Source organism: Sminthopsis crassicaudata, chromosome 3 (assembly GCF_048593235.1).
Source record: "Sminthopsis crassicaudata isolate SCR6 chromosome 3, ASM4859323v1, whole genome shotgun sequence".
Lineage (NCBI taxonomy): Eukaryota > Metazoa > Chordata > Mammalia > Dasyuromorphia > Dasyuridae > Sminthopsis > Sminthopsis crassicaudata.
In genome coordinates, this window is record NC_133619.1 from 634912898 (window position 1) to 634936200 (window position 23303).

The following is a 23303-nucleotide window of genomic DNA, read 5'->3' on the forward strand; positions in this document are numbered from 1 at the left end:
GATTCTGACAGGGTGGGGTAAGCCTCCAGAAAGGGGGATGACATAATCCCCAACATGGGGAGAGGCATCTTGATAAGACAATATCTGACATTCCTGTAGCTTGGGATGGGGAGAGGCATTCTAATATTCTAAAACATAAGGTCTTTTATCCTTATCAAGTATTCTGACAAAGAGGGAGGGGAGGTTTTGCAGAACTGAGAATCAGGGAAACTGAGTCAAGATAATAAAAAAGAACTGTGGCATAATACTACTATGTGCCAGGCACTGGGCTAGGTGCCAGAGATACAAAAATGGAAACTCTAAGGGCATTTCCAGCTCAGGTCTTTGGTCTCTATTATTAATGAAAGAGACGGCAACAAGTGAGGATAACCTATGAATTATTGAATCTTGAACGAGGGATCAATGGGGTCTAAAACCGTGCTCTGTGTGATCCTAGGCAAGTCTGGCCTCAATTTCCATAAGTAAAATGGATACGATCCTACATTCACTGCCTTATAAACTGTGAAGTTACCTCTTTGCAGGGTCTATGGGTGTGGAAGGCTGCATATAGCATAATGACTGATGCATCCATTAGTTTTGCTGAATTGTTTTTGTGCTATCCCCTTTCTTTTTAGAAATCTTTGTTACAAAACATGGCTCACTACATGGGGGAGGAGGAAGGGATAAATTCAGAAACAAAAGTAGAAAAATATACAAAGAAAGAGAGACTGAATCTGTGAATTCTTTAGTCTTAGAAACTTCTTGGTGCAAAAATTCCCTTTGGCAATGCAGGCCCAGAGAGCTGCCCAGGACACGAAGTTAAGTCATCTCTCCTGACAAAACTAGCTTGTGTCCGGTGGGACTTGAACCTGGGTCTTTCTGACTTCAGGATGCTTCTCCATCTATTACCCTGAACTCCTTCTAAAAACAAGACATCAACATAATTTTTTTCTGTCTATAATAGATTCTCCCCCCAAGTACATGCAAAGATAGTTTTCAACATTCACTTTTTAAAATTTTTTAAATTATAATTTTTTTTGACAGTACATATGCATGGGTAATTTTTTTTTACAACATTATCCCTTGCACTCCCTTCTGTTCCGAATTTTCCCCTCCTTTCCTCCCTCTACTCCCTCCCCTAGATGCAGGCAGTCCCATAAATGTGTTATAGTATATCCTAGATACAATATATGTGTGCAGAACTGAATTTCAGCATTCACTTTTGCAAAATCTTGTGTTCCAAATTTTTTCTCCCTTTCTTCCTTTCTCCTTCCTCTAGACAGCAATTCTTGGAAACATACTTCCATATTCATTATGTTGTGTAAGAAAATTCAGATCCAAAGGAGAAAAGAACTATGAGAAAGAGAAAAAAAAACAAAACAAAACAAGCAAATAACACAGCCCAAAACAAAACAAAACAAACAAACAAACAAACAAACAAACAAAAAACAACCCAAAGGTGAAAATACTCTTCTTTGATCCACATTCAGTCCCCACAGTTCTCTCTCTGGATGCAGAAGGTTCTCTCCATCGCAAGTCTATTGGAATTGCCTTGAATCACCTCAGTTGAATATAATTTTTAAAAAAAATAAATTAGTTGTTATCATTTGCATGAGCTGCTGTTATTACTAGTGACCTGACAATAGGGAATCCTGCAAAGTCCCCTTGAGAGCCTAGAATGGTGTAATAACGGTGGGAGGGGAGATGCTGGATGCTATGTCTAAAGGCCGGACTGGACCATGGCCTGGAGAATCCTGGGCTGGGGGGATAGGAATATTTCAAAGTTTAAAGTTCCCTCCCCAGGAAGGACTGAGGAACACAGGCAGAGAGTAAGAAGAGGCCAGGCTAGGCCCTCTAGGCCCAAAGAGGGAAGCTTAATCCTCCTTAGGGGAGTCACGGGGAGGAGTGGGCTCCCTGGGGAAATAAGAAGCCGGACCAGCCTGTCCCAGCTTGTCAGGGGACACCCTTCCTGCAATTGTTCCTGGAGGAGCCTGGTCTGTCAGTTGGTAAGCCCTGGCCCAATGCAGCAAGGGAGCTGGTTGTCAGGATCGCCCTGAGGGACTCCCTCCAGTTGTCAGGTAAACAAGACTAGGGTGGGGGGAGGATCCACAAGATCCACAGCCTCTAATGGCTCTCCTCTCCTTCCCTGCTACTACCTGCAGCCTGCTCTGGCCTCCCTAGCTCTCAGGATTCCCAGGCACTTTCAGCCTTCCTGGGAATCCCAACCCTGCCCGGGAACCCCAGGACCAGGAGAAGGATCTTCCCCAGACAGCCTGGAACAGCTTTGGACTGCCCACGAGGAGGGAGAGCCAACCAGCAATGAGAAGCTCCAGGCCGTGGGCTGCTCAGCCTTGGAGGGTGACGACAGAGAGCCCAAGTTATGGGGATGTTAGCAGGGAAAGTGTTGGGGCAACAGAACTCCTGTCCATTCCTCCCCCAGCCTGGAGAATTAGGCTCTAAACTCGCTCAAACTCTGTGCTTACCCCCTTTCCACTGGCAAGGGGGAGGGGGCCAACTGCATCTGTCCTCTGCTCTGGCAGGCTCCGTTTGTGCCATGACCAGCCTAGGACCAGGGGGGGGGGGCAGTGTCCATATTGGGTGGAGACGAGACTAAGCCTTTGGTCAAGGTCGGGCCCAGTCTGGATCTGGAGTTGAGGCTCAGCTGGGGACGGGTTTAGGGAGCCAGTTTGGCTCAGTTTCTGGCTGGGGGGGGACTAGCTGGAGGTTTCATTCTTTATCCTCATATCCTCAGCACCTCACAGTGCCCAGCACACAGTAGGCCCTTAATAAATATTTGTTGACAGGTTGATGGGTGGTTTGGGGGTCAGGTGGTGATCTCTGACTCTACCTCAGCTGTCATGTGTTCTAGGAACGCAGAGAACTGGAGGCTGAGCTGGGCAGGCACTGGATGGACCTAGAGATGGGGGAGGCAAGGGCCCAGGAGGAAAAGGAAGAGCAGCCTTGGAGGCTCCTTCCTGCCCCAAAGGCCTGGGGCCACAGCAAAGTGATCAAGGCCATATGGAGGGGCCAGCTGGGCCTGACCAAGCAGCTGCTGAGGCAGGGGGCCTACATCAATGAGAGGTGAGCAGCCCCATCCCCATCCTCCTCTAGGTATCCCAGCACACCTCTGGTGCCGGGTCACACGGTGGCTCCAGGCAGGCCAAGGGGCAGGGGAAACCTCCCTGGATGTCAAGTCCTAAGTTTCGCCCCTTAGCAGCTCTGTGACCAAACTCTCTGCTCCCTCCTTTACAAAATCTGGACAGAAGCCCTATCCCTCCTGCCTACTATGCAAAGCTGTTACCAAGATCCAGTGATCAATTATCCAATAGTTATTAACTACTACTCGGTGAGATACTCTGTGAGAAGTTCTGGAAATGTGAGCAGTCACTAACTCCCACTTACCCTGATAAACGTTCCCAATGTCCTGTCAAAAACATACCTCCGTTTTTAACTCCACAAATGACACATTTTCCCCTTTGGACCCCATCAAACAACTGTATTTGCTTTGTACTAATATTAGTTTGTTCTCCCTGGGCAAATATTTCCCTTGCCTCGGTACTCGAAGATAGAGAGGTTAAAAATTAGCCACACAAAACTTCCCAATGGACAATATTTGAGTCTGTCTTAAGAGGCAGAGTTGGGACTAGAACCCCAGGTAGCCTTTGGAGTCCATATTCAATGTATTTGGTTCAGTCATCAAGTGATAACATCTCAGAAGCTATGGCTCCTCAAGACTGAGCTCCTCTAGGACTGGAACACAGCCAGCACTTAATAAATGCTTACAAATTAACAGAAGGCACTTTTCCCTTCATCATGATTAGGTGCACACATGTAACTGTGGGTCCATTGGGAAGTGGTTTGTGACAGCCCTTGCTTTCGACACGCATGTTGTTTCCTAGGCTTTGGATCTCAGAGACATCCCTTCCCCAGGCCCATTTCCCATGATTCCCCAAGGTGCTTGGAGCAGTCTAGCTTCTTTGAACTCATTTGGTTTCTAAGACCTTTTTCAGTTTTGAGATTGGGAAGGAAAGAATGGAGGAAGGAAGGGAAGGAGTAGAGAGAGAGGAAGAGAGGAAGGGAGGAAGGAAAGAAAGGAAGAGAGGAAAAAAATGAAGAAAGGATGTAAAGAAAGGAGAAAATAAGGAAGAAAGGAAGGGAAGGGGAAAGAAAAGAAGAAAAGAGAGAAGGATAGAAGGGAGGAAGGAAGGAAAGAAGGAAGGAAGAAAAGAAAGGAAGAGAGGGAGGAAAGAATGAAGAAAGGAAGTGAAGAAAGGAGGAAATAAGAAAGGAAGAGAAGGAGAAAAAAAGAAAAGTAAGGACAGAAAAAAGGAAGGAATAAGTAAAGAAGGGATGAAAGAAAGGCAGAGAGGGAGGAAAGAATGAAGGAAGGAAGGAAGAGAAAGAGAAAGGAAAGAAGAAATGATAGAAAGAGGGAAGGGGGAAGGAAAGAAGGGAACAAAGAAGAAAAGGAGGGAGAAAAAATGAAGGGAAGAAGGGAGAAAATAGGAAGAAAGAAAGGATATTAGACAGGAAGGAAGGAAAAATGAATGAATGAAAGGTGAGAGAGATTGCAGGTGAGGAGGGGATCAGATAAGTTTAAGATTTAGAACAAAATGGGTCTGTTCCTGCAGAGGTCAGAGATAGCAAACCATTTTCAAAGATTCCCATACATGCTAAATGTACCACTTCCATCCACATATGTCCTGGAAGTGGGGAGGAGTCACCTGTTGGTGACTGCTGGGATCTAATTCTGACCAGCAGAATGATCGTGTCATAATGATACAAGGAGACTGAGAAGCAGTTGCAGTGAAGGTTTCTTGAGCTTTTATCTCTCTTTTATTTTGTTGCCACATAGAATATGTATTTTCTAGAACAGCAAGGTTATCATTGAAAGAAAAGCATTTTTTCTCAAGCAATATCTGCATCAGTAAATTTGTTTTATGACCTTCAAACAGATATTTCTGATTTTTTCCTTGGGCCTGTGAGCTCTACTTCAAAGATTAAGATAAAGATTGTAACAACAAAACATTCCTTTAGTCTCTCTGGTGTGCTGTTTCACAGCTGTGGGGCTGGAGAACCGACCTCCCCGGATGGTGCAGCCCCTGTGACCTTTTTACAGGCTTTTGGGGTCCACACTTAAGTGTGGTCCTCAACAGGGAGGGATGAATGAGAAAGAAGAAGAAGCAAGGCCTGGGACTTCAGATCCTTTCCCAGGGTTCAGGTTTAGGGAGGGACCCTGCTTCCCTACTTTAGCTATCATCCTCCTTGCAGGGATCCAGCAGGCCGAACCCTGCTCCACCATGCAGTGGTGAGTGGCCACATCCCTCTGGTCCGGTTCCTGGTGCAGCGTGGGGCCGCGGTGGACGCAGCAGATGAGGACCTGGTCACTCCTCTGCATTGGGCCGCCTGGCAGGGGCAGAGCCAGGTGGCTGAGCTGCTCCTGCAGCGAGGGGCATCAGCTTCAGCCAGGACTCTGCCAGGTCTCACACCACTGCATTGGGCGGCCGCCCTGGGACACCTGCTGCTGGTTCAGCGACTGCTCGCTCACGGCCTGGATGCTGCCAATGGGGATGTTCACGGGTGGACAGCACTGCACTGGGCAGCTGCTGGGAACCAGCTTCCTGTGGCGGAACTTCTGAGCTGTCAGGGCATCTCCATGGACATCAGCTGTTCGGGGGGCCCCTGCCCTGTGCACGTGGCAGCAGGGACTGGGAGAAAGGAGTCGTTGCAGTTTCTTCTGACCCGAGGGGCACAGGTCGATGCCCAGGATGGCACTGGAGCAACAGCTCTCACCATTGCTTCGGATCTGGGAGACCAGGAGGTGGGTCCTCTCCTGCTCTGCTTTTTTTTTTGTGTCTGTGGGCAGGGATGGGAGAAGATAGGAGAAGGGGGAGGAGACATCTTGGGGCTGATTCTCCAGACTCGAAGAGCATTTAGGGTTGTGCTGCAGTCAGGAGCCAATGATAGCAGTGACGTAGTCTTGTGACAGGGGTACCCCTGGACATCAGGCAGGAAGGTTGAAAGAGGAGACGCGCTAATCCTGTTCTCTTTGGGCTCATTTGGTTTTCTGGAGTCACAGTCCAGAAGATGTATTGGAATGGCAGAACCAAAGGAACCCTAGATTAAGAATCAGAAGAATAGCATTGAATCTTGGCTCTGATACTCCCCTGTGACTGTGAATAAACTATTTTATGCCTCTAAGATTCTTAGAAATTAGGGATTGGAGTAGATCATCTCGAAAGGCCTTTCCAGCCCAAATGCTGTGATCTTATGCCAAGGAGAGGTTCACGAAGTGGGTGGTAGATGAGGAGACGTCCCTGAGCAAGAGGAGATGAGAGAGCAAGGGAATATAGCTGGAGTTCATGGGCTCTGCAGCCAAGGAGAATATGTCCGTTTAATTATTTGCTAAAAATTTAGCCAGCTGGGTAAGAACAGGGGTGGACCAATGAAGGATTAAGAGGCTTCTCTTGACCTAAGTGGGTCATGGATGCTGTGAATGGAGATGATCTTGTGGGCTGGGTGATCTGTCCTACTTGCCCTTTCCCTGGGATGGGGGTGGGTGAGAGAGCAATAGGGGTTCTTTTAACTCTCCGCTCTGCCCTAAGTCCAGGGGAAATTAGACAATCAGGTAATCAAGAAACACTTATTAAGACCTACTATGTGCCAGGCACCTGGTGTTCCCAGGTTTGACGACAGAAATGAATTGGTCCCTCCCTCTCGAGGTTAAATTCTTCTGGGGGAAAAATCTGTACTTGTATAACTTAGTTACAAGGAAATCTTGAGCAGGAAGTTACTAGTTAAAGCTTCATGTAGGAGGGGACATGTGAGCTGAAGTAGAGATGAAGATGGAGGGTTTTCCAGGATCCGGGGAAATCAGTACAGGATGCCAGTCCCACCTTCTCTCATGCTAACCTTTAAATTCTAAAGATTTAGCTAGAATAGTTATCTCCCCAGTAGGGATCCACCTCCCAAGGTTCAAGGATCAGAGTCTTGCTCCTCCCTATCCTTCACAGTTCTGTGTGCCTAGGTTTGTGCTATTCATATCTGGGAGGGAAAAGAGGCTGTTCCATCTACCACAGTGGAAAGAGAAGCTGGGACACAGGAGCCTCAAGACTGGGATCTGACAATGCGATTTCAGGCGAATCATTCAATAAACATTTACTAAGCATTGGCAAGGAAGCAGATACAAAATTGTCATCTCTTGCCATTATTGAGGATGGCATCGGGGAGGAAAAAAAGAAACAGATAATTTTAAGGAATAGAAAAGTATGAAAAGTTGAAGAGGTTGAAATGAAGTATTATGTGAAAATCAATACAGACGAGGGGATTAAGGCTCCATAAGCAAGAGTTTTTGAAGGGAAGTTTTATTTATTTATTTTTAAAATTTTATAATTATAAATTTTTTTTGACAGTATATATGCATGAGTAATTTTTTTATAACATTATCCCTTGTATTCATTTTTCCAAATTGTCCCCTCCCTCCCTCTACTCCCTCCCCTTGATGACAGGCAATCCCATACATATTACATGTGTTACAGCATAACCTAGATACAATAGATGTGTGTAAATCCAATTTTCTTGTTGCACGTTAAGTATTAGCTTCCGAAGGTATAAGTAACCTGGGTAGATAGACAGTAGTGCTAACAGTTTACATTCACTTCCCAGTGTTCCTTCTCTGGATGTAGTTGTTTCTGTCCAACATTGATCCGCTGGAAGTGAGTTGGATCTTCTTTATGTTAAATACATCCTCATACAGCATTGTTGTTGAAGTGTACAGCGATTGAAGGGAAATTTTAAAGGATAGGTAGGAATTTAGCAGGCAAGGGTCAGGGAAGGAGAAGGGAGGAACTATACCAACAAAGGCATGATGGCGACCAGAGTCCAGTTGGCTGGCAAAGAGTGTGTGTAAGGAAGGAAAGGAGATGAGCTGGAAAGGCAGCAGGGGATCAGAGGCTGCCCCTTCGGTCACTTCCCTCCCCTCCACCATGGTGGTAAAACTTGCCCAACCTCCCTTCCAGGACGGTTGTGGGAAGTCCTTCCCCTAGTAGAATGTAAGCTACTTGAGGACAGGTTTTTTTTGTTTTTTGTTTTTTTTTTTTAATATCTTTTTTCCTTGAACCTAGCACCAGGCCATGCTTGGAATAGGTGCTTAGTAAATGCTTGAGAATTTGAATTCAATGTGTAGACCTTACAGTATTAAAAGAACACCACCAACAGCCTCCCCTTTGCCATCATTATTATCCCTGTGACCTAGTCCTTGCCCTAGGAGCAGTCCTAGTTTGTTTGGGGAACAATTGGGACAGCAGCAGGCAGGATGTGATTAAAAGGTGAGTCACTGGGATCAGGTGCTCAAAGACAGGAGGGAGCTGTGTGGGCTGGAGGAATCCAGAACCTGTGCAAGGTCAAGAGTGAGTCATAATTCGCACCTTGGTCTCCTGCCTCCTCCTTTCTCTGCATCAGACCGGAAGGGAATAGACTTTACCAAATCTCACATTGAGGGGCCTCCCTGAAGTTTAACAAGCTGAAATGGAGTTCAGAGAGGAGTCCTCACCCCCAAAGCTTTCCACCCGGTCTCCTTCCTGTCCCCAGGTAGTAAAGCTGCTCTTGGACCATGGCGCCAATGGGGACATTCCAGACCAACACGGCCGCTCTGCCCTCCACCGGGCAGCCGCTGCGGGCCACCTTCCCGTGGCCCGGCTGCTGGTGGAGAGAGGAGTCTCAGTGGAAGCCCAAGATGGACTACATCTCACGCCCCTGCACCATGCGGCCTTGGGGGGAGACACTGTGGTTGCCAGCTACCTCCTGGACCAGGGAGCAGAGGTCAATGCCGTCGGTTGGCTCCACAAGACCCCTTTGCACTTGGCCATTGAGAGGGGTCACTGCTCTATGGCAGAACTTTTATTAAGGCGGGGGGCCAACCCCAACCTGAGAACACAGTGGCTGGAGACTGCAGAAGACCTTGCTGTCCCGGATAGTCCCCTCAAGACTCTTTGTTCCTTTCAGAAAGGCCAAGAGGAGAGAGACAAGGCTGGGCAGGACCCAAGCCTCTCTGTGTAGACATCCACACTGGGGGGCCCGGGTTTGAGTGATCCCATGGGCCTGGCTAGCTTTATAGCCTTGGGATCACAGGACTTATGGGAGGGCCCCTGGAGATTACCTGATCCAACTGTCTCCTTTTACAGAAGGGAAAACTGAGGCCCACAGAGTACAGTCACTTGCCCAAGATCAATAGAGTGAGTAGAGTAGCTTGGGTACTCATCTGTGAAATGGGACTAAGACCTGCTTTACCATGAGGAGAGTAAACCCTATAGTGAGATATATATACACAAAATATTGTTGTTGCTGTTATTACTGAGACTCCAGATGAATGTTTTTAAGGTTTGGTGCCCTTAGGGACTAAATGAAAGTGGGGATTGGGAAATAAGAGGGGGCAGAGCCTGTCCCATTTGCCATGTTTACCGTTTCCTGGGGGAAATGAAGAAGTGACCCAAACCCCTGGACATTTGACCCCAAGACAGGAGGAGGGGAAGAACAGGAATCCCTACCTTTTGCCATCATCTTTTGAGGAGATTTACCTGATAATAGTCAGCATTTATATAACTCTTTAAAGCTTGCAAAAACTTGATATGTATCATCTCATTTGATCTTTGCAACCCTTGAAATATGTCATTACTATCCCCATTTTATGATTGAGGAAACTGAGGCAGACAGAAGCAAAGTGATCATTGGATAACACAGCTGCTATGGTCAAAGTCGTGGCTCCAATGTTGTTCAGTCATTTGGGGCCTCATTTGGAGCTTTCTTCACAGACACACGAGAGTGATTGGCCATTTCCTTCTCCAACACATTTTGCAGATGAGGAAACTGAGGCTTATAGGATGAAGTGACATGCTTAGAGTCATATAGCTGGAAAGTGTGAGGCAGGACTTGAATTCGGGTCTTTCTGACTCTACCTCATCACTTAGCAACCCCATATAGATCTGTGGGGGATTGTTAATACATGCTTTTTGATTGACTGACGGATCCTGTGTTTTGCCTCTGAGTTCCCATCAATAGAATGGGAACTATCCCTAACTTTGATTCTAAAAAAAGGATAAACTTATGAGGGAGAAATTTTTCTATAATTTTAAAGGGACTTGGAAAATGAACACAAATGAAAGTGATCTGAAAATTCCTAGCTCTTTGCAAATTGAATTTTCATCTGGGTTTGTCCAAGTCATAAAAAGTTCCTGAAATAGGAACATTCTGAACTTTTATTCCACACAGATTTGATGTGAATGTTGAAGAAAGCTACCTTTGCATGTATTTTGAAAAATAAAATGCTGAATCCCCAGCCTGTTTATATGCTCAATTATAATCATATCATTACAGTATACTGAATATAAGCCAATCGTTATGTCACTAGGGAACCATTATTTATTGTAAGATCAAATCAATCATACTGAACTAGAGAACTGTTAATCACCCTATTAAACTAGATAACCATTGTCTTATCAATTCCACTGAGTTGGCACCTTGGGTGAGAATCCTTGGTTCAAGTACAGAGTTCTGGCCCATAACAACAGGATCACGGACTGAGAGCTGGAAGAAGTCCCTTTAAAGCCCTTTCCCAGTCCAACTCCCCCAGTCCTGCTTTCCACCGCTACTTCTGAAAATGGTAAAAAAATGAATACTAACAAAACTTGTAAAGGGCTAGAACTGAGCAATGCACTTGGACAATGAAGCCCGTGAGACTAATTGTTCCCTATTAGCTTGTTTGAAGGTTGACCCTCCCCAGCTGTTCTGTGCTGACTTGATTGGTGGGACAAAGAGGGGGGAGTGACGTGTGTGGGAGGAGGAGGAGGAGGAGGAAGTGAGAAGCAGGCGCTGACTCAGTCTCTCTGGGCGGTTGAGGGAGGAAGGTGTGTGTGAGGCAGCTAGGCCTAACTCCCTGACCTTGATCAAGAATAAAGATGTTTAGTGATCCTGACTCCCGCTGACTTCTGGGAAAAACTCTCCTGTCTTAGGATGTAAGCTCCTTAAGGGCGGGGACTCTTGATTACTTGTATTTGTAGTAAGTCACCTTACCCTGTTTGCCTCGATTTCTTGATCTGTAAAAAGAGCTGCAGAAGGAAATGACAAACCATTCCAGTGCCAAGGAAAGCCCAAGTGGTGTCCCTCGGAGATGGGACCCAACTGAACAACAGCCACATCTGTATCTCCAGAAATTAACCAGTCACTTATTAAGCACCTATTAGTTCCAGGGGAACCGAGGTATTCAGTGGACAGAGTCAGGCAGACTCCGGGACTTTGTTGTGTGAAAAACTGACCTTGGACATTCCTAGCTGTGTGATCACAAGCTTGTCACTCTGAACAAAAGCAACAACATTTCCATCTCCAGATGTTAAGTGATCGATGAACACTTATTAAGCACCTACTATGTTCTAGGTCCCGTACTCAGGCTCAGGATAGACTCAAAAGCCGTCTGCTCTCAAGGAGCTTAAGATCAAATGCAGACAGTCTATACAGCAAGCTCCAAATAAACGCTGCGTTTATACCTCCGGACTGTGTACAGTGCTGGGTACAACACTGCAAAGGGAGAAGTTTAATCTTGTAAGTATCCACTTAAAAGAAGCACTCGTTAAGTTCTCTTGTGACAAGGCAAAGACCAAGCTGATCCCTGCCTGCAAAGTGTTAACTTTTCCTGGGGGAGGGAGGTGAGGAGAGACACGCATTTGGACTTATTGAGTGGCTAAGATAATTTGGCGAGGGAGGAAACAATCCATTAAAAGAAACCTGCTGTGTGCCAGGCACTGGTGAAGAATGGAACCCGGAGAAAGCCCAGTCCATAAAGCTCAGGCTGGGGGGTTTTGCTTAGGGACGGGGCGCCGGAGTCAGTCTGGGCTGAGACGGGCTGTCCGGGCCAGAAAGGAAAGGCTGGCCTCTTTTGTCTGGGCCTTGAACTGAGTAAAGGGGTAGGACGAAGGGCTCTGGGCAGGAGGGTTAGTGGCTTTCCGGGCCAGGCTCGAAAGGCTTTATCCTAAAGGCCTCAGGGGACTGGCTCAAATCCCAGATCTGCTCGTTATGACCACGGTTACACCTCCCTCAGCCTTGGTTTCCTGAGGTGCCCAAAGCACACGGCCGCAAGGCCTTCCAGCTCCAGACTCGGACCTGCCTTCTGGTAACCGTGCGACTGATGGATTAAAGAGAAGAGGGGCGAGGGGCCGCTGGGAGCCGCTTCTCGGTGAGGGCCGGGAGGGCCTGAGCTCGGGGAGAGACGCGGAGAACGTTAGGGGAGCGGCACTAGGGACACTTGGCCACAGCCAGGGTGGAGACCCCGGGTTACAGGTGCGGTGGACGGCGGGCCGGAGGTTCAGACAGAATTATTCCGAGACAATCGGGGAAAGGCTCGGGTGGGAGTCCTGGAAGCCCCCCCCCCCCCCGGCTCCGCCCCCCAAGGGTGTCCTCCTCCTCCTCCTAGCGGGCTCCGTTAGGGCCAACGTCCCGTCCGTAAGGGCAGAGTCCCACCTCCCGGAGTGCTCCCCTTCTCCTGGCTAACTGGGGGCTCCCCGGGGGAACTTGTCCTTCCCACTGTTAATTACTAAAATCCCTTCCTGGTCTCCCAGCTCCATTTGCCGTTCCTGTGTCTACGCATCTCTTCATTTTGTCTGTATCCCCCGCCTTTCGGCCGAGGCCGGAGTCTTCCCGTGACCGAATCCCAACATTTGGAGCCCACTTCGGTCTCAGTGTCTGGTACTAAACCCCGGAAACGCGGCGGAGAATAAAGAGGAACCTCTGCTCTGGGGGCACCAGGGAGCCCGGAAGCTTCCAGAGCGGGGGAGGGACCGGGACCCATTTCACAGATGTGGCAGACTGAGGCCGGCTCACGGCTTCGTAGCACACTCCGGGAATCACTAAACGCTCAGAGAAGGGGCGTGTTTGGAAGCGCCCCGGCGGGAGCCCCAGCCTCTCAAGTCCTGCCCCAGTCTGGAGCGGCGGGGAAGAGAGGAGGGGGAAGGGCTCCACTTTCCTGAGGACCGAGAGGAGGAGAGGCTACGGGCTCCACCCTCCGACCCGGAAGTACCAGCGGCGGCGCCTCCGGAAGGGCTCGGCACCACTACTTCCGGCGTCCTGTACAGGGCTGCCCTCACCTGGAGCTCTCGTCGTCCAGGATAACCAAGGAACCATGGTGCTGCTCACGGCGCCGCTGAGGGTGCGCGCCCGCCTCACCGACCGCTACTGGCGGGTCCAAGACTTGCTGCAGTACGCCCGGGTAAGCGCCGGCCCTCGAGGCCCTTTCCTCGACTCCCCTTCTTTTCTAGGGCTTCTCTCCCCGCTTCTAGCCTCTGAGGCCCTTCCCCTTCCTCCTCTCTGTAGCTCCTCCCTCTCCTGAGGCCCCTCCCTTCGGCCACGCCCCTTCTTGAGATCCCTCCCCTCCTCCTTGGCTCCCCTTTTCCCTCTCTTCCCCTCCCTTTTTAAAGCTCTTTCCTTCCCCTTTCCCTACCCTCTCCTTGCTCCTCTTTTGCTATTCTCTTAACCCCTGTGTCCCCCCTTGCCTTTCTCCGCAGTTCTTCTCCTTCTGAGGCCCCGCCCCTCTTCTCCATAGCTCCTCCCTTTCCTGAGGCCCTTCCCTTCTGCCTCTCTTTGGCCCCGCCCCTTCTTGAGATCCCTTCCTCGTCCTTGGCTCCCCTTTTCCCTCTCTTCCCCTTTCCCTACCCTCTCCTTGGCTCCTCTTTTGCTATTCCCTTAACCCCTGTGTTCCCCCCCCCCCCCTTTCTCCGCCTTTCTTCTCCCTCTGAGGCCCCTCCCCTCTCCTCCGTAGCTCCTCCCTCCTGAGGTTCCTCCCCTCCTCCTTGTTTTAGTTTCCCTCCCTTTTTAATCTCCTGAGGCCCCTCCCTTCTGCCTTTCTTTGGCCCCGCCCCTTCTTGAGATTCCCTTCCTCGTCCTTGGCTCCCCTTTTCCCTCTCTTCCCCTTTCCCTACCCTCTCCTTGGCTCCTCTTTTGCTATTCCCTTAACCCCTGTGTCCCCCCCTCTCCCTTTCTCCGCCTTTCTTCTCCCTCTGAGGCCCCTCCCCCCATAGCTCCTCCCCTCCTGAGGCCCCTCCCCTTTCCTCTATAGCTCCTCCCTCCTGAGGTTCCTCCCCTCCTCCTTGTTTTAGTTTCCCTCCCTTTTTAATCTCCTGAGGCCCCTTCCCCGCCCCGCCCCCCCTAGTTTATCCCCCTTCTGCCCCCTGAGGCCACCAGAGCTCTCAGGAAGATCTTGGAGTCCAGTTTCAGACCCTTCTCACTGTGCCTTCTTGGCCCCATTGGGGGTTTTCTTTCAGAGGTACTGGAGGGCTTGGCCATTTCCTTCTCCTGCCCATTTTGCAGATGGGGACACTGAGGCAGACAGGGTCACTCAACTAGGAAGTGTCTGAGCCTGAATTTGAACACAGGGAGACTATTCTTCCCGACTCTATCTTAGCAGCCCGGGCATGTGACCTGTTTGCCTCAGTTTCCTGAACTGTAAAATGGGGATCATCAGAACCCCTGTGTGCCAGCTTTGTTGGGAGGATTAAATGAGATGGCATAAATGTGCCTAATGTTTGTATCCATTTCCTGGGTTCTTGGCCCTTTAGGGGTCAGGGACACAGTTGGACCTGCTGGAGTGGAGGGGATGGATAACGGTTTCAGCTCATAAATTAACATGCACAGAATCCCAGAGGAAATCACTTCTGTTTAATCACCGTTATAAAAGAGCTCCTCCCACAGTGGGGCTCCCCGGGTTAAGAACCCTTGTAGTAAGGACACTAACTATGACTGACACGTCGCTTCACCCGTGTGCCTCAGTTTCCTTCTCTGTACAGTGAGGCTACTAACAGCCCCTCCCTCCCGGGGTTAGTGGGGGGGCCTATTGAGAAATTAATTGTAAAGTGCTTGGCTTAAGGCTCGCACTTGGGGAGGTGGCGCTGCTGTTAGCATCCTTGGTAGTAGTTGTTTTTGTTAGTGACTGGACCCTGAGTGAACTCTGGATACAAAGAAAGAACCAGGGAGCCCCTGCCCTTGGAGGGCATGGACAGAACATAGGTTCCTCCCCCCACCCCACCCCTGCTCCAGGGGAGGTTCTGGTCCCCTGCCGCCTGATGAGTTTTGAAGGGGAGAGGGGAGGTTTGGAGAGGAGGGCTGATGGGAAGTGCCCCCAGTGCCTTCTGGGAGGTCAAAGGAAAGGAATGGGGGAGGGCACTGCCATCCTGGGCGCATATGAGCTCTGTGCAGCACAGAGGGAGGATCAGCCAGTGGGAGCCGCCTTTGAGAGGAGGGAGCCCAGGAGGCAGGAAACCTAGGAGGGGTCTGGGTCCTTTTGTGTTTGATCCTGGAGACAAAGGGAGCCCCTGCAGCTCATTGAGCGGGGGAAAGAAGCATTTGTGAAGCCCCTCCTGGGGGCCCGGCCCTGGGCTAATAATTAAACTCCTTTGACCCTCACAGCCCCCTTGGGAGTGTTGATCCCCGTTTTTTACAGTTCAGGTCACTGAGGCAGTCAGCGTCCCACAGCTGGGAAGTGTCAGAAAGGCGACTCCACGCCCAGTGCCCGCTGCAGCGGGGGGCAGGGCAGAGCTGCCCCTTTAGGAAAGTGGCTTTGGCAGTGCTGTCAGTAGTCCGGAGGGAGGGGGAGACGCTCCTGAGCAGAGGGTGGTGAGTGTTCCTGGAGAGGGAGGGCGTGACTAGAGGAGTGGGGAACAAGGGCTAAGATGCGCTTGGCGGGCAAGATGTGGCCGCTCCTGCCAGGCTTTCTGGTCCATCCTCCCTAAGTGCCTCCTCTGGTCCCTTCCCCTTCCCTCTGCCCTCCTTTGTCCCCCTGGAGTCCGCCCCTCTGTCCCACCCCCCGCCCCATCTGCCCATTCATCCTTCCCTTGCCCTCCATCTCTTCAGCTCCCTACCATCTGCCGGGCTCTGGGCTCGCCCTCCGTCACTCCCCTTCTCTGGCTTGGGTCGCCTCTGTTCTCTAGTGAGACTCCCCCCAGCTGTTCCATCTTTGTATTCTGCTCCTTCCCCGGCTCAGCCCCATAATTCTCCTCCTTATCGCTCTGAGTCCCTCCCCCCTGCAGGGAGGGGGTGTTTTCTGGAGTGCCTTTGACCCCTCTAGGAGGGGAGCTGGAGGACCGCCCCCAGACAGGCCCCCTGAGACGTATTCCGGCATGATGATGAGGTCTGCCCCTCTCCTTAGGCACTGCCAGCCTGGCCTCTCTGCCCGTTCTCAGGCTGCTCAGATCTGTGGGACTGTGTCTTTTCTGTGGTGTGAGAGGGCTCCGTTTGCTGGCAAGGGACGGGAAAGCAAAGGGCATGTCCAGAAATGGCTGGAATGTGAGAACAAAAGGTGTCCCTAGTGGGGAGGGAGCATCGAGGCTCCTGGTCTGCATGTGGGGGATGAGTGGCTGCCCCCGCCCACCCCCCCTGCGATTGTTGCATCATCACTGGTCTCAGCGGAGCCTGAGGCCGACTGCGGACTCCGGAGCACATGGGGCTCCCTTGCTGGGGCTCAGCCGCTCCGCAGGCTGCTGCCTCTTGAATGTGGCATCTCCTCTCCTCGGCTCCGGACATGACCGGCTCACCCTCCCTCTAATTTAGCACTTTCGGGGAAGGAAGAATCGCTGTTACCGCTTGGCTGTCAGGGCCGTGAACAGAGCCTTCGTGAAATGTACCAACGCCAGGAGACTGAAGAAGAAGACCATGAGGACGGTGAGTCTGGGGGGCCACCGGGGGCGGGGCCTCTCCTACTGAGCACCTGTTCCCTGCCCTTTGGTCACCAGCCTGCGGGGCTCCCGCCCTAATCTCCTTTTGTCCCCGAGGGACACCATCATCCCTCAGTCCTGAGGCTTCTGGGTACTGGGAGCAACTGCAGGGAGCTGAGATGGAGGCAGCTATTTTAATTTAGGTCCTGTAGACTTCCCCTTGGGACACAGGAGTGCTTGCATGGATACGGCTGCACAAATAAGATGAGGCGGGTCAAGATCATTCTAACCCCTGTGGAGAGGCTGTGCAAGCCCTGCTGGGCCCCTGTGCCTGCTGTGATGGGAGAGTCTGAGCCAGGGCTCCTCACTCTGGCGTCCGTGAAGGCAGAAGATCAACCAGAATCAGTTAGGTCTTTTTCTGTACTATCTACAGGGGACTCATTTCTGCATTTTCTGATTTCAGCTTTGGATTAATCGAATCACAGCCGCTTCCCAAGAACATGGCTTGAAGTATCCCTCCTTCATTAGCAATTTAATCAAGGTATGTTCCAGCGCTTGCGGTAATTAGGTAAAAGCATGACACAGAGCTTTTGTGGCTCCAGGGCAGTCACAGTTCAGGGTAGTTCCACATCAGCAGCTCCCATGTACCATTGCAAAACGTTTTCTGTTCCTGAATGTTGGAATTCATTGGGCTGTGGGGGGATTGCATGTACAGAGACATCTTTGTTCCTTTCTCCAAAATCCCCAAAGGAGCAGCTCAGAAATGGAAAACACGCTACATGGTGGGGTGGGGTGGGCCTTGCCTAGTCCTCTGTCAGGAGGAAGGGTCAGATTGTCATTTTTCTTGGCTTATAAAAAATGGTAATTTCAGGAGGAAATAGCTCAATAGGCAGGGGGTGGCGAGGATGAGGAGAAGGCATTCAGTGAGTTGTGCACATTGAAAGAATTAAGGTGGTTCCTCCCAGGTTTGTGTTTCCAAGAATGAGGTCAGTGCTCAGCTCAGCCCAGATGGCTCCCCCAGGAGGACTTCGTGGTCATTTTCTGAAAGGCACATTTCAGGCAGGTTCGGGTCAGATCAAACTTCAGTGGTTTTCCTTGGCAAGAAGCTGAGGTCTCCCTCTCACAGATGCTAGGCTTGGGGGGCAGCAGCACACATGAGCTTTGTTCCTTGTTTCTCTACCAGTTGGGATGCTGGGTACCCAGGTCCCTCTCTGCCTGATCGCCTTTATGAAAATTTGGCCCCAGTCCCCCCAACCCCAGAGAATTATTTGATAGCTCATCTCCCAGAGGGCATGGTGGGGCTCTCTCCTTCCCTGGGCTCACACGTGCCTTGTGTCATATCCAATTAGGGCTGGGACTTCTCCCAGGACGTAGTCAGCTGGTCAGGGGCGGGACCCAGTGTTGGGTTCAGAGCTGCAGGCTGCCAAGGGGGTGGGGATGCATAAAGGGGACACAGTCTCATAGAACAAGGCCAAGCATTCACGAGGTGCCTTTGGGCCGGGTGCACAATGTTCAGGGCAGGACTGGGTGTCAGGAAGATCCAAGCTTGCTATCTTGCTTCTGACACTTGAGCAGCTGGGAGTCTCCAGGCAAGCCTGCCAGCCACCCCATTTCCTCATCTATAAAGGCTAGTGCTCCCCGAGTAGTTGTGAGGGTCAGATGAGGTCCTGTGTGTCAGGGCTCTGCTGTATGTTCTCCCTACTGTTCTTGAGGAATGGAAAAGCATTGACAGACTTGAGAAAGCTACCTAAATGTCAACTAGAAAGCCCCATGCTGCCTGGATCCACAGGACTTGGAAAGATTCCTAAGAGGCCGGCTGGGCCTTCCTGAAGCTGCTGGTCCAGGCACTCCAGTCTTGGTGGAGAAGTCCCTGGGACAAGGTGTGGGGCCTTCCTACAGAGGCCTTTCCTTGCAGTGACTCTGGGAGGAATCGCCCAGCTAAGACATGGCCTTCCAGAAGGGAATTCAGCAGAGGCTTCTTCCACATTGCCAGGTTGCCCCTGTCTGAGTGGGTGTGTCATTTGCATGGGAAGCATGTAAGCACAGGGAGGGGTTGGGCCATGTGTGTTCCTCAATGCCCAGCCCGGTGACAAGGACCAGGAAGATGGGCTGGTCCTTCCTAGTTCCTTTTAGGCTAAAGATTTCAGGAAGGACATTGAACAGCAGGAGTGGAGAATGGCTGGGGCAATTGGGGGGACTGGAGAAAATGGACAGAATGCTTCTTGGAGCACCTTGGGATGTTTTCGGTCTGGAGGGAAAATAAATGTAATTGGAAGAGGAAAAAGAAGGGCTATTGGCAAGTATTGAAAGGGTAGTCACATGGGCGAGGGATTAGATTTGTTCTGTTTGGCCCCAGTTGGTCAATCCAGAAACATTTATTATGCACCTGCTATGTTCCACCTCAGTGAAACAGGTACAGAGAGCTGTTTTGGTTTAATGTGTGCAAGCTTATTTATAGTCAGAGTGGTCCAGACATGGAAGGAGCCTCCACCTGAGGGCAGGGGGTATCCCCTTCAATCATGGCTTTCCACTGGCAGCTCATGACCTCCGGTCTTGTGATGTCACTGTGTGACGTCATTTCTTTTCTCCCCAGTGTCAAGTGGAACTCAATAGGAAAGTCCTTGCTGACCTGGCTATTTACGAACCCAAGACTTTTAAGTCCTTGGCTGCTTTGGCCAAGAGGAGGAGAGAAGAAGGTCTCGCAGCTGCGCTGGGGGACGAGAAGGAGCCGGCAGGGATATTTTCCCGGGTGGTGCATTATCAGTGAAGGCGCTGGAGCCATGGCCATCGCCAGCACCCAGGCGCTTTGCCCAAGGGAGGACTTGGGGTAACTGTCAGTTACACCAATAACAACAATGAGCAATGTAAGAGCTCCCTCAAACTATTCCAGTTCTTTCGTAATCGTGTCTTTTCACATTTCAGGAGCACAGCAGAAAGGTAGCTGGGCTTTTACCAGGTGGGAGGATGGGGGAGCCCTTTTCACACTGGAAACTCTAAAGGATCCATTCCTTAGGTTTTCTTTTAAACAAAGGGCAGACTTTACAAATGTATTCTGGAAGAGATTATCAAATAAAGCTTTTATAACATAGAGTTGATCACTGTTGTGGATCATTCCCTTGGCATTCCGATCACTTCTTGGCTGTCAGGGTATTCTTGGGGCACACCGTGCTTGCATAAGGAAGCATGTCCAAATCTCAGTCGCCAGTAGGGAAGCAGAGGTCATGCGGCTGGTTGCAGGCCCTGCCCTGCCCTTGGTCAGTGACCTCTTCTGGTGAGCGGCAGCTGCTGGTTCTTCATGTCTCATTTTCTCTGCTTCTGTGGCATTAAACAGTCAGGCTAGAAGCTTTAAGTGCTTAAGAGGTGCCAAGCAGGCATTATGCTGACTACAAAGATAGAAAAACAAACAATAGAGACAGCATGTAAAAACCAGACACACAAAAGAGGGAGAGATGGGAGCAGTGGAGAGGTCCTGGGAGGGAAGACAGGAGATCCTGCCTCGTGGGAGCTGCGACTGGAGCTCTTTTTTCTCATTTTACAAATGGGGAAACCAAGGCCCCAGAGGAAGTGGCTTACCCAGTGTCACATATGGGAAGTGGCTCAAATTTGAATCCCAGCTCTCCAATTCCAAACTTTGGGCCATCTCACCACACCAACCCCTACAGTCCCTCACTAAGAACCTTGTACATGGTTCATAGTTGGGAAGGGATCTCAGGGAAGTGGTGGAGACGGACAGGGCCGGACAGTGGCTTGGGGAGGCCTCAGCCTGGGTTATCAGGACAGGTTTGGTCCTAAAGAGAACACAGGATGGGGGGAACCCAGCTTACATAGTGTGTGGGGGAGGTTTGGGAGCCACTGATAGATGTTTCCTGTGCTATTTCTTTGTCCTTGTCTAGGGGACCAGCACCACAGGCCATGGTCCAGCAGACCCCATCCCCATGCTGCTTTGTGGTTCTTGAGCCAGGAAGATATGAGTTCTACAGGCCATCCCACAGGATGGACTTCATCTAGGTGTCTGTCAGCTGACATACTGCATCAACCTGGCTGACAGCACCTCCTGAAAACCCAGCCTGGGTTGGGGAAGGGAGTAGCCTGCCACTAACAGCTCATTCTGGGGCTGCTTTAAAATGGCAAATCATCCAACTTGAAGGGCACCCTGCTGAAGACGATATTTTAAAAAATAAAAATAAAAAAAGTTGGCAAGCACAGGCATGACAAAAAGCACTGAGAGGAATTCAGGAATGAAGTTCTTCAGTTATTCACTTCCCTGCCACAAGCATATATTCAGTGCCTACTCTGTGGCAGCCCTGGTACCACAGACTAAACCAAATTGTCTCAGGGCATGCTTTCTCTACCCATTGACATCTTTGACAAACTTTTCCCCCCTTTAAATCCTAAAGAATTTGGAGTTTAGATAGTTATTGTATGACTATATTCCCTAGAATCATTGCCTCTTAAGAGGGCTGGACTCCAAGAGGCTGCCGGATCCAGTAGAACTCTAGGTGCAAATCTTGACTGATTGATACTATGTAATCTTGGAAAATCACTGTGGGTTTCTGTTTCCTCCTCTGTGAAGTGAGGAATGATGATGAGATATTATCAGTCCCTGGGTACTTAGAAGGTTTAAAGAAATATAAAGCCTCTAGATCACTTCATCAGCATTAAAGTGATGTATAAAAACTGCTATCACTACCTGGGAGATACTAGGTTTTCTGTTGCTAAATATAATTTTCCAAATTTCACTTTCAGCTCACTTTAAGCCAATCACTACCTCTATTCAAGCCTCAGTTCCTTCATGTATAAAATGAGCTTCTCTTTGAGATCCAACTCTGGATGTTAGTTTAAGGTCCTGTAAAAGCTCCCCCAGCTCCATGTATTTGATTCAGCAAGTATTGTTTATTGTTTGTAATCAAGACAACGAACATTAAGCACTTAGCGTGTGCCAGGCACTTATGTTTCTAATTGATAACTTTGGTTTAGAGACAAAATCTTCCAATAAATTCATTATTTAGAGCTAACCTCCAGCCCCCCAAAGGATAACACACTCAAATAATTAAACTGCCTAGAAACATGCCAGCATTATCTGCAATCTTATTTATACTGGTAGTTTGTCCTTTGTCTAAGAACTTGAACAAAGTGTTTTCACTCTAAAAAATTAGGACCAGCACCCTTAGTCGTCAGAGTTGAAGCTTTGTGGCCCTTTATGGAACTGTAGTCAGGGATGTGTGACCCTTTTAGCTCCGTCAGGATCCTTCTCTTGGAATCTGCCCATATCTGCCCATATTCTGCCTGTTTCTTATTTCTTAAAGATGTGGATGCAGCTTTCAGAAATCCTTCGTTTCTCTGGAAATAAAATTTTCTGGTCTACATATTCCTCTTCTTTCTAGGATGTACTAGATAGGAATAACAGTCCTTGCCTCTCCCTCTGTCCCCCAACAGTGCTGAGGCTCAAATGTAAAGATGTAAGTAAAGGTGAATCTTTAAGGTAATGTATATATGTTCACCCTGGAAACTTGATCCATCTCTGGCCTATTCCATTAGAAATGACCTTTTGGTCCTTTAGCCTCTGCCCTCTGATTAGATGCTTCCCTCAGAGTCTCTATGTGTCTCATAAACAAAACCAAGAGAATTTTTTTTTTTTTTTTTCCCCAACGGACACTTACTAAGCTGTGTAACTATGGGTAAATGTTTCAGTTTCCTCATTTTATATAATGGAGATAATAGCACCTATCTTTTTGGGTTTTTGTGAGATTCCAGTTGTAAAGCTTGATCCATCTCTGGCCTATTCCATTAGAAATGACCTTTTGGTCCTTTAGCCTCTGCCCTCTGATTAGATGCTTCCCTCAGAGCCTGCTCTATGTGTCTCATAAACAGAACCAAGAGACTTTTTTTTTTTTCCCCAACGGACACTTACTAAGCTGTGCAGCTTTGGGTAAATGTTTCAGTTTCCTCATTTTTATAAAATGGAGATAATAGCACCTATCTTTTTGGGGTTTTGTGAGATTCCAGTTGTAAAGTGCTTAGCACAACGCCTGGTTTTTAAATAAATGTATATCCCTTCTCTACAAAGGATTGTGTAATTTGGAGGTGAGCTCCTTTCCGATCAAAAGGCATTAGTATATTTTTAAAAGTGGAGTGTTGATCATTTTTATCCATATCCCTGTATATTTCCTGTAAGTTTGGTGGCTTTTCTCACTTCTTTCAGAATGTTTCCCACTATGGAGAGAGCCCCTCGCCCATCGGGGCACCCATTTACCCACGTCCCGTGCAGTGATGAGTTTTCCCATATTTGGCACTTCCATTTAATTTGGGGCCGGGCATGGAATTATCCCTTCTTGAATTTTATGCTGTAGATAATAGCTCACGCTTACACATAGCATCTCATCAGAATTTCACACTCAGAATTACCCAAGGGCCCTGAGCTTTAAGGCAACGGGGACTGAAGGCAGGGTCGCCAGTTAGAGCTGTTACTTACACATCTCCAGTGATGAGCTGGACGCTGGGGTTCTCAAACTACCAGATGCGGCTGCTGAGGACTTTAGGTGCCTTCCCCCCACTTATGGCCCATGGGCTGAGGGGCAGAGGCAGTGTGAGCTTTTGCTTTTACTATAGTCCGGCCCTCCCACAGGCTGAGGGACA

The 23303-nt window shown here is 49.4% G+C and overlaps 2 protein-coding genes across 6 annotated transcripts; both read left to right on the forward strand.

Annotated features, from left to right (window-relative positions):
- The first annotated feature begins 1918 nt into the window (after positions 1-1918).
- On the forward strand, positions 1919-10885 carry ANKRD65 (ankyrin repeat domain 65). Of its 3 annotated transcripts, XM_074306588.1 has the most exons (5): positions 1919-2057; positions 2142-2337; positions 2849-3060; positions 5251-5800; positions 8569-10885. In XM_074306588.1, exons 2-5 carry the CDS (start codon positions 2299-2301, stop codon positions 9034-9036), a joined length of 1269 nt encoding a protein of 422 aa, XP_074162689.1. In that variant the 5' UTR covers positions 1919-2057; positions 2142-2298; the 3' UTR covers positions 9037-10885. The 3 variants fall into 3 exon arrangements, with proteins under 3 accessions (XP_074162689.1, XP_074162688.1, XP_074162690.1); XM_074306587.1 differs by lacking the exon at positions 1919-2057 and having other exon boundaries at positions 2068-2337; XM_074306589.1 differs by lacking the exon at positions 1919-2057 and having other exon boundaries at positions 2068-2337; positions 2857-3060.
- Positions 10886-11764: 879 nt separating this feature from the next.
- On the forward strand, positions 11765-19755 carry MRPL20 (mitochondrial ribosomal protein L20). Of its 3 annotated transcripts, none has more exons than XM_074306591.1 (5): positions 11765-12202; positions 12585-13231; positions 16564-16674; positions 17131-17208; positions 19261-19755. In XM_074306591.1, the coding sequence occupies exons 2-5, from the start codon at positions 13145-13147 to the stop codon at positions 19432-19434; spliced, it is 450 nt and encodes a 149-aa protein (XP_074162692.1). In that variant the 5' UTR covers positions 11765-12202; positions 12585-13144; the 3' UTR covers positions 19435-19755. The 3 variants fall into 3 exon arrangements, with proteins under 3 accessions (XP_074162692.1, XP_074162694.1, XP_074162693.1); XM_074306593.1 differs by lacking the exon at positions 11765-12202 and adding an exon at positions 12263-12306; XM_074306592.1 differs by lacking the exon at positions 11765-12202 and having other exon boundaries at positions 12456-13231.
- Positions 19756-23303: the final 3548 nt, after the last annotated feature.

Coding starts and splice junctions, on each gene's coding strand:
- ANKRD65 (XM_074306588.1), top strand. CDS start 2,299: ATGAGAAGCTCCAGGCCGTGGGCTGCTCAGCCTTGGAGG. Junction 3,061..5,250: donor GGGGCCTACATCAATGAGAG/GTGAGCAGCCCC, acceptor TCCTCCTTGCAG/GGATCCAGCAGGCCGAACCC. Junction 5,801..8,568: donor CGGATCTGGGAGACCAGGAG/GTGGGTCCTCTC, acceptor TCCTGTCCCCAG/GTAGTAAAGCTGCTCTTGGA.
- MRPL20 (XM_074306591.1), top strand. CDS start 13,145: ATGGTGCTGCTCACGGCGCCGCTGAGGGTGCGCGCCCGCCTCACCGAC. Junction 16,675..17,130: donor AGAAGAAGACCATGAGGACG/GTGAGTCTGGGG, acceptor TTCTGATTTCAG/CTTTGGATTAATCGAATCAC. Junction 17,209..19,260: donor TCATTAGCAATTTAATCAAG/GTATGTTCCAGC, acceptor TTTTCTCCCCAG/TGTCAAGTGGAACTCAATAG.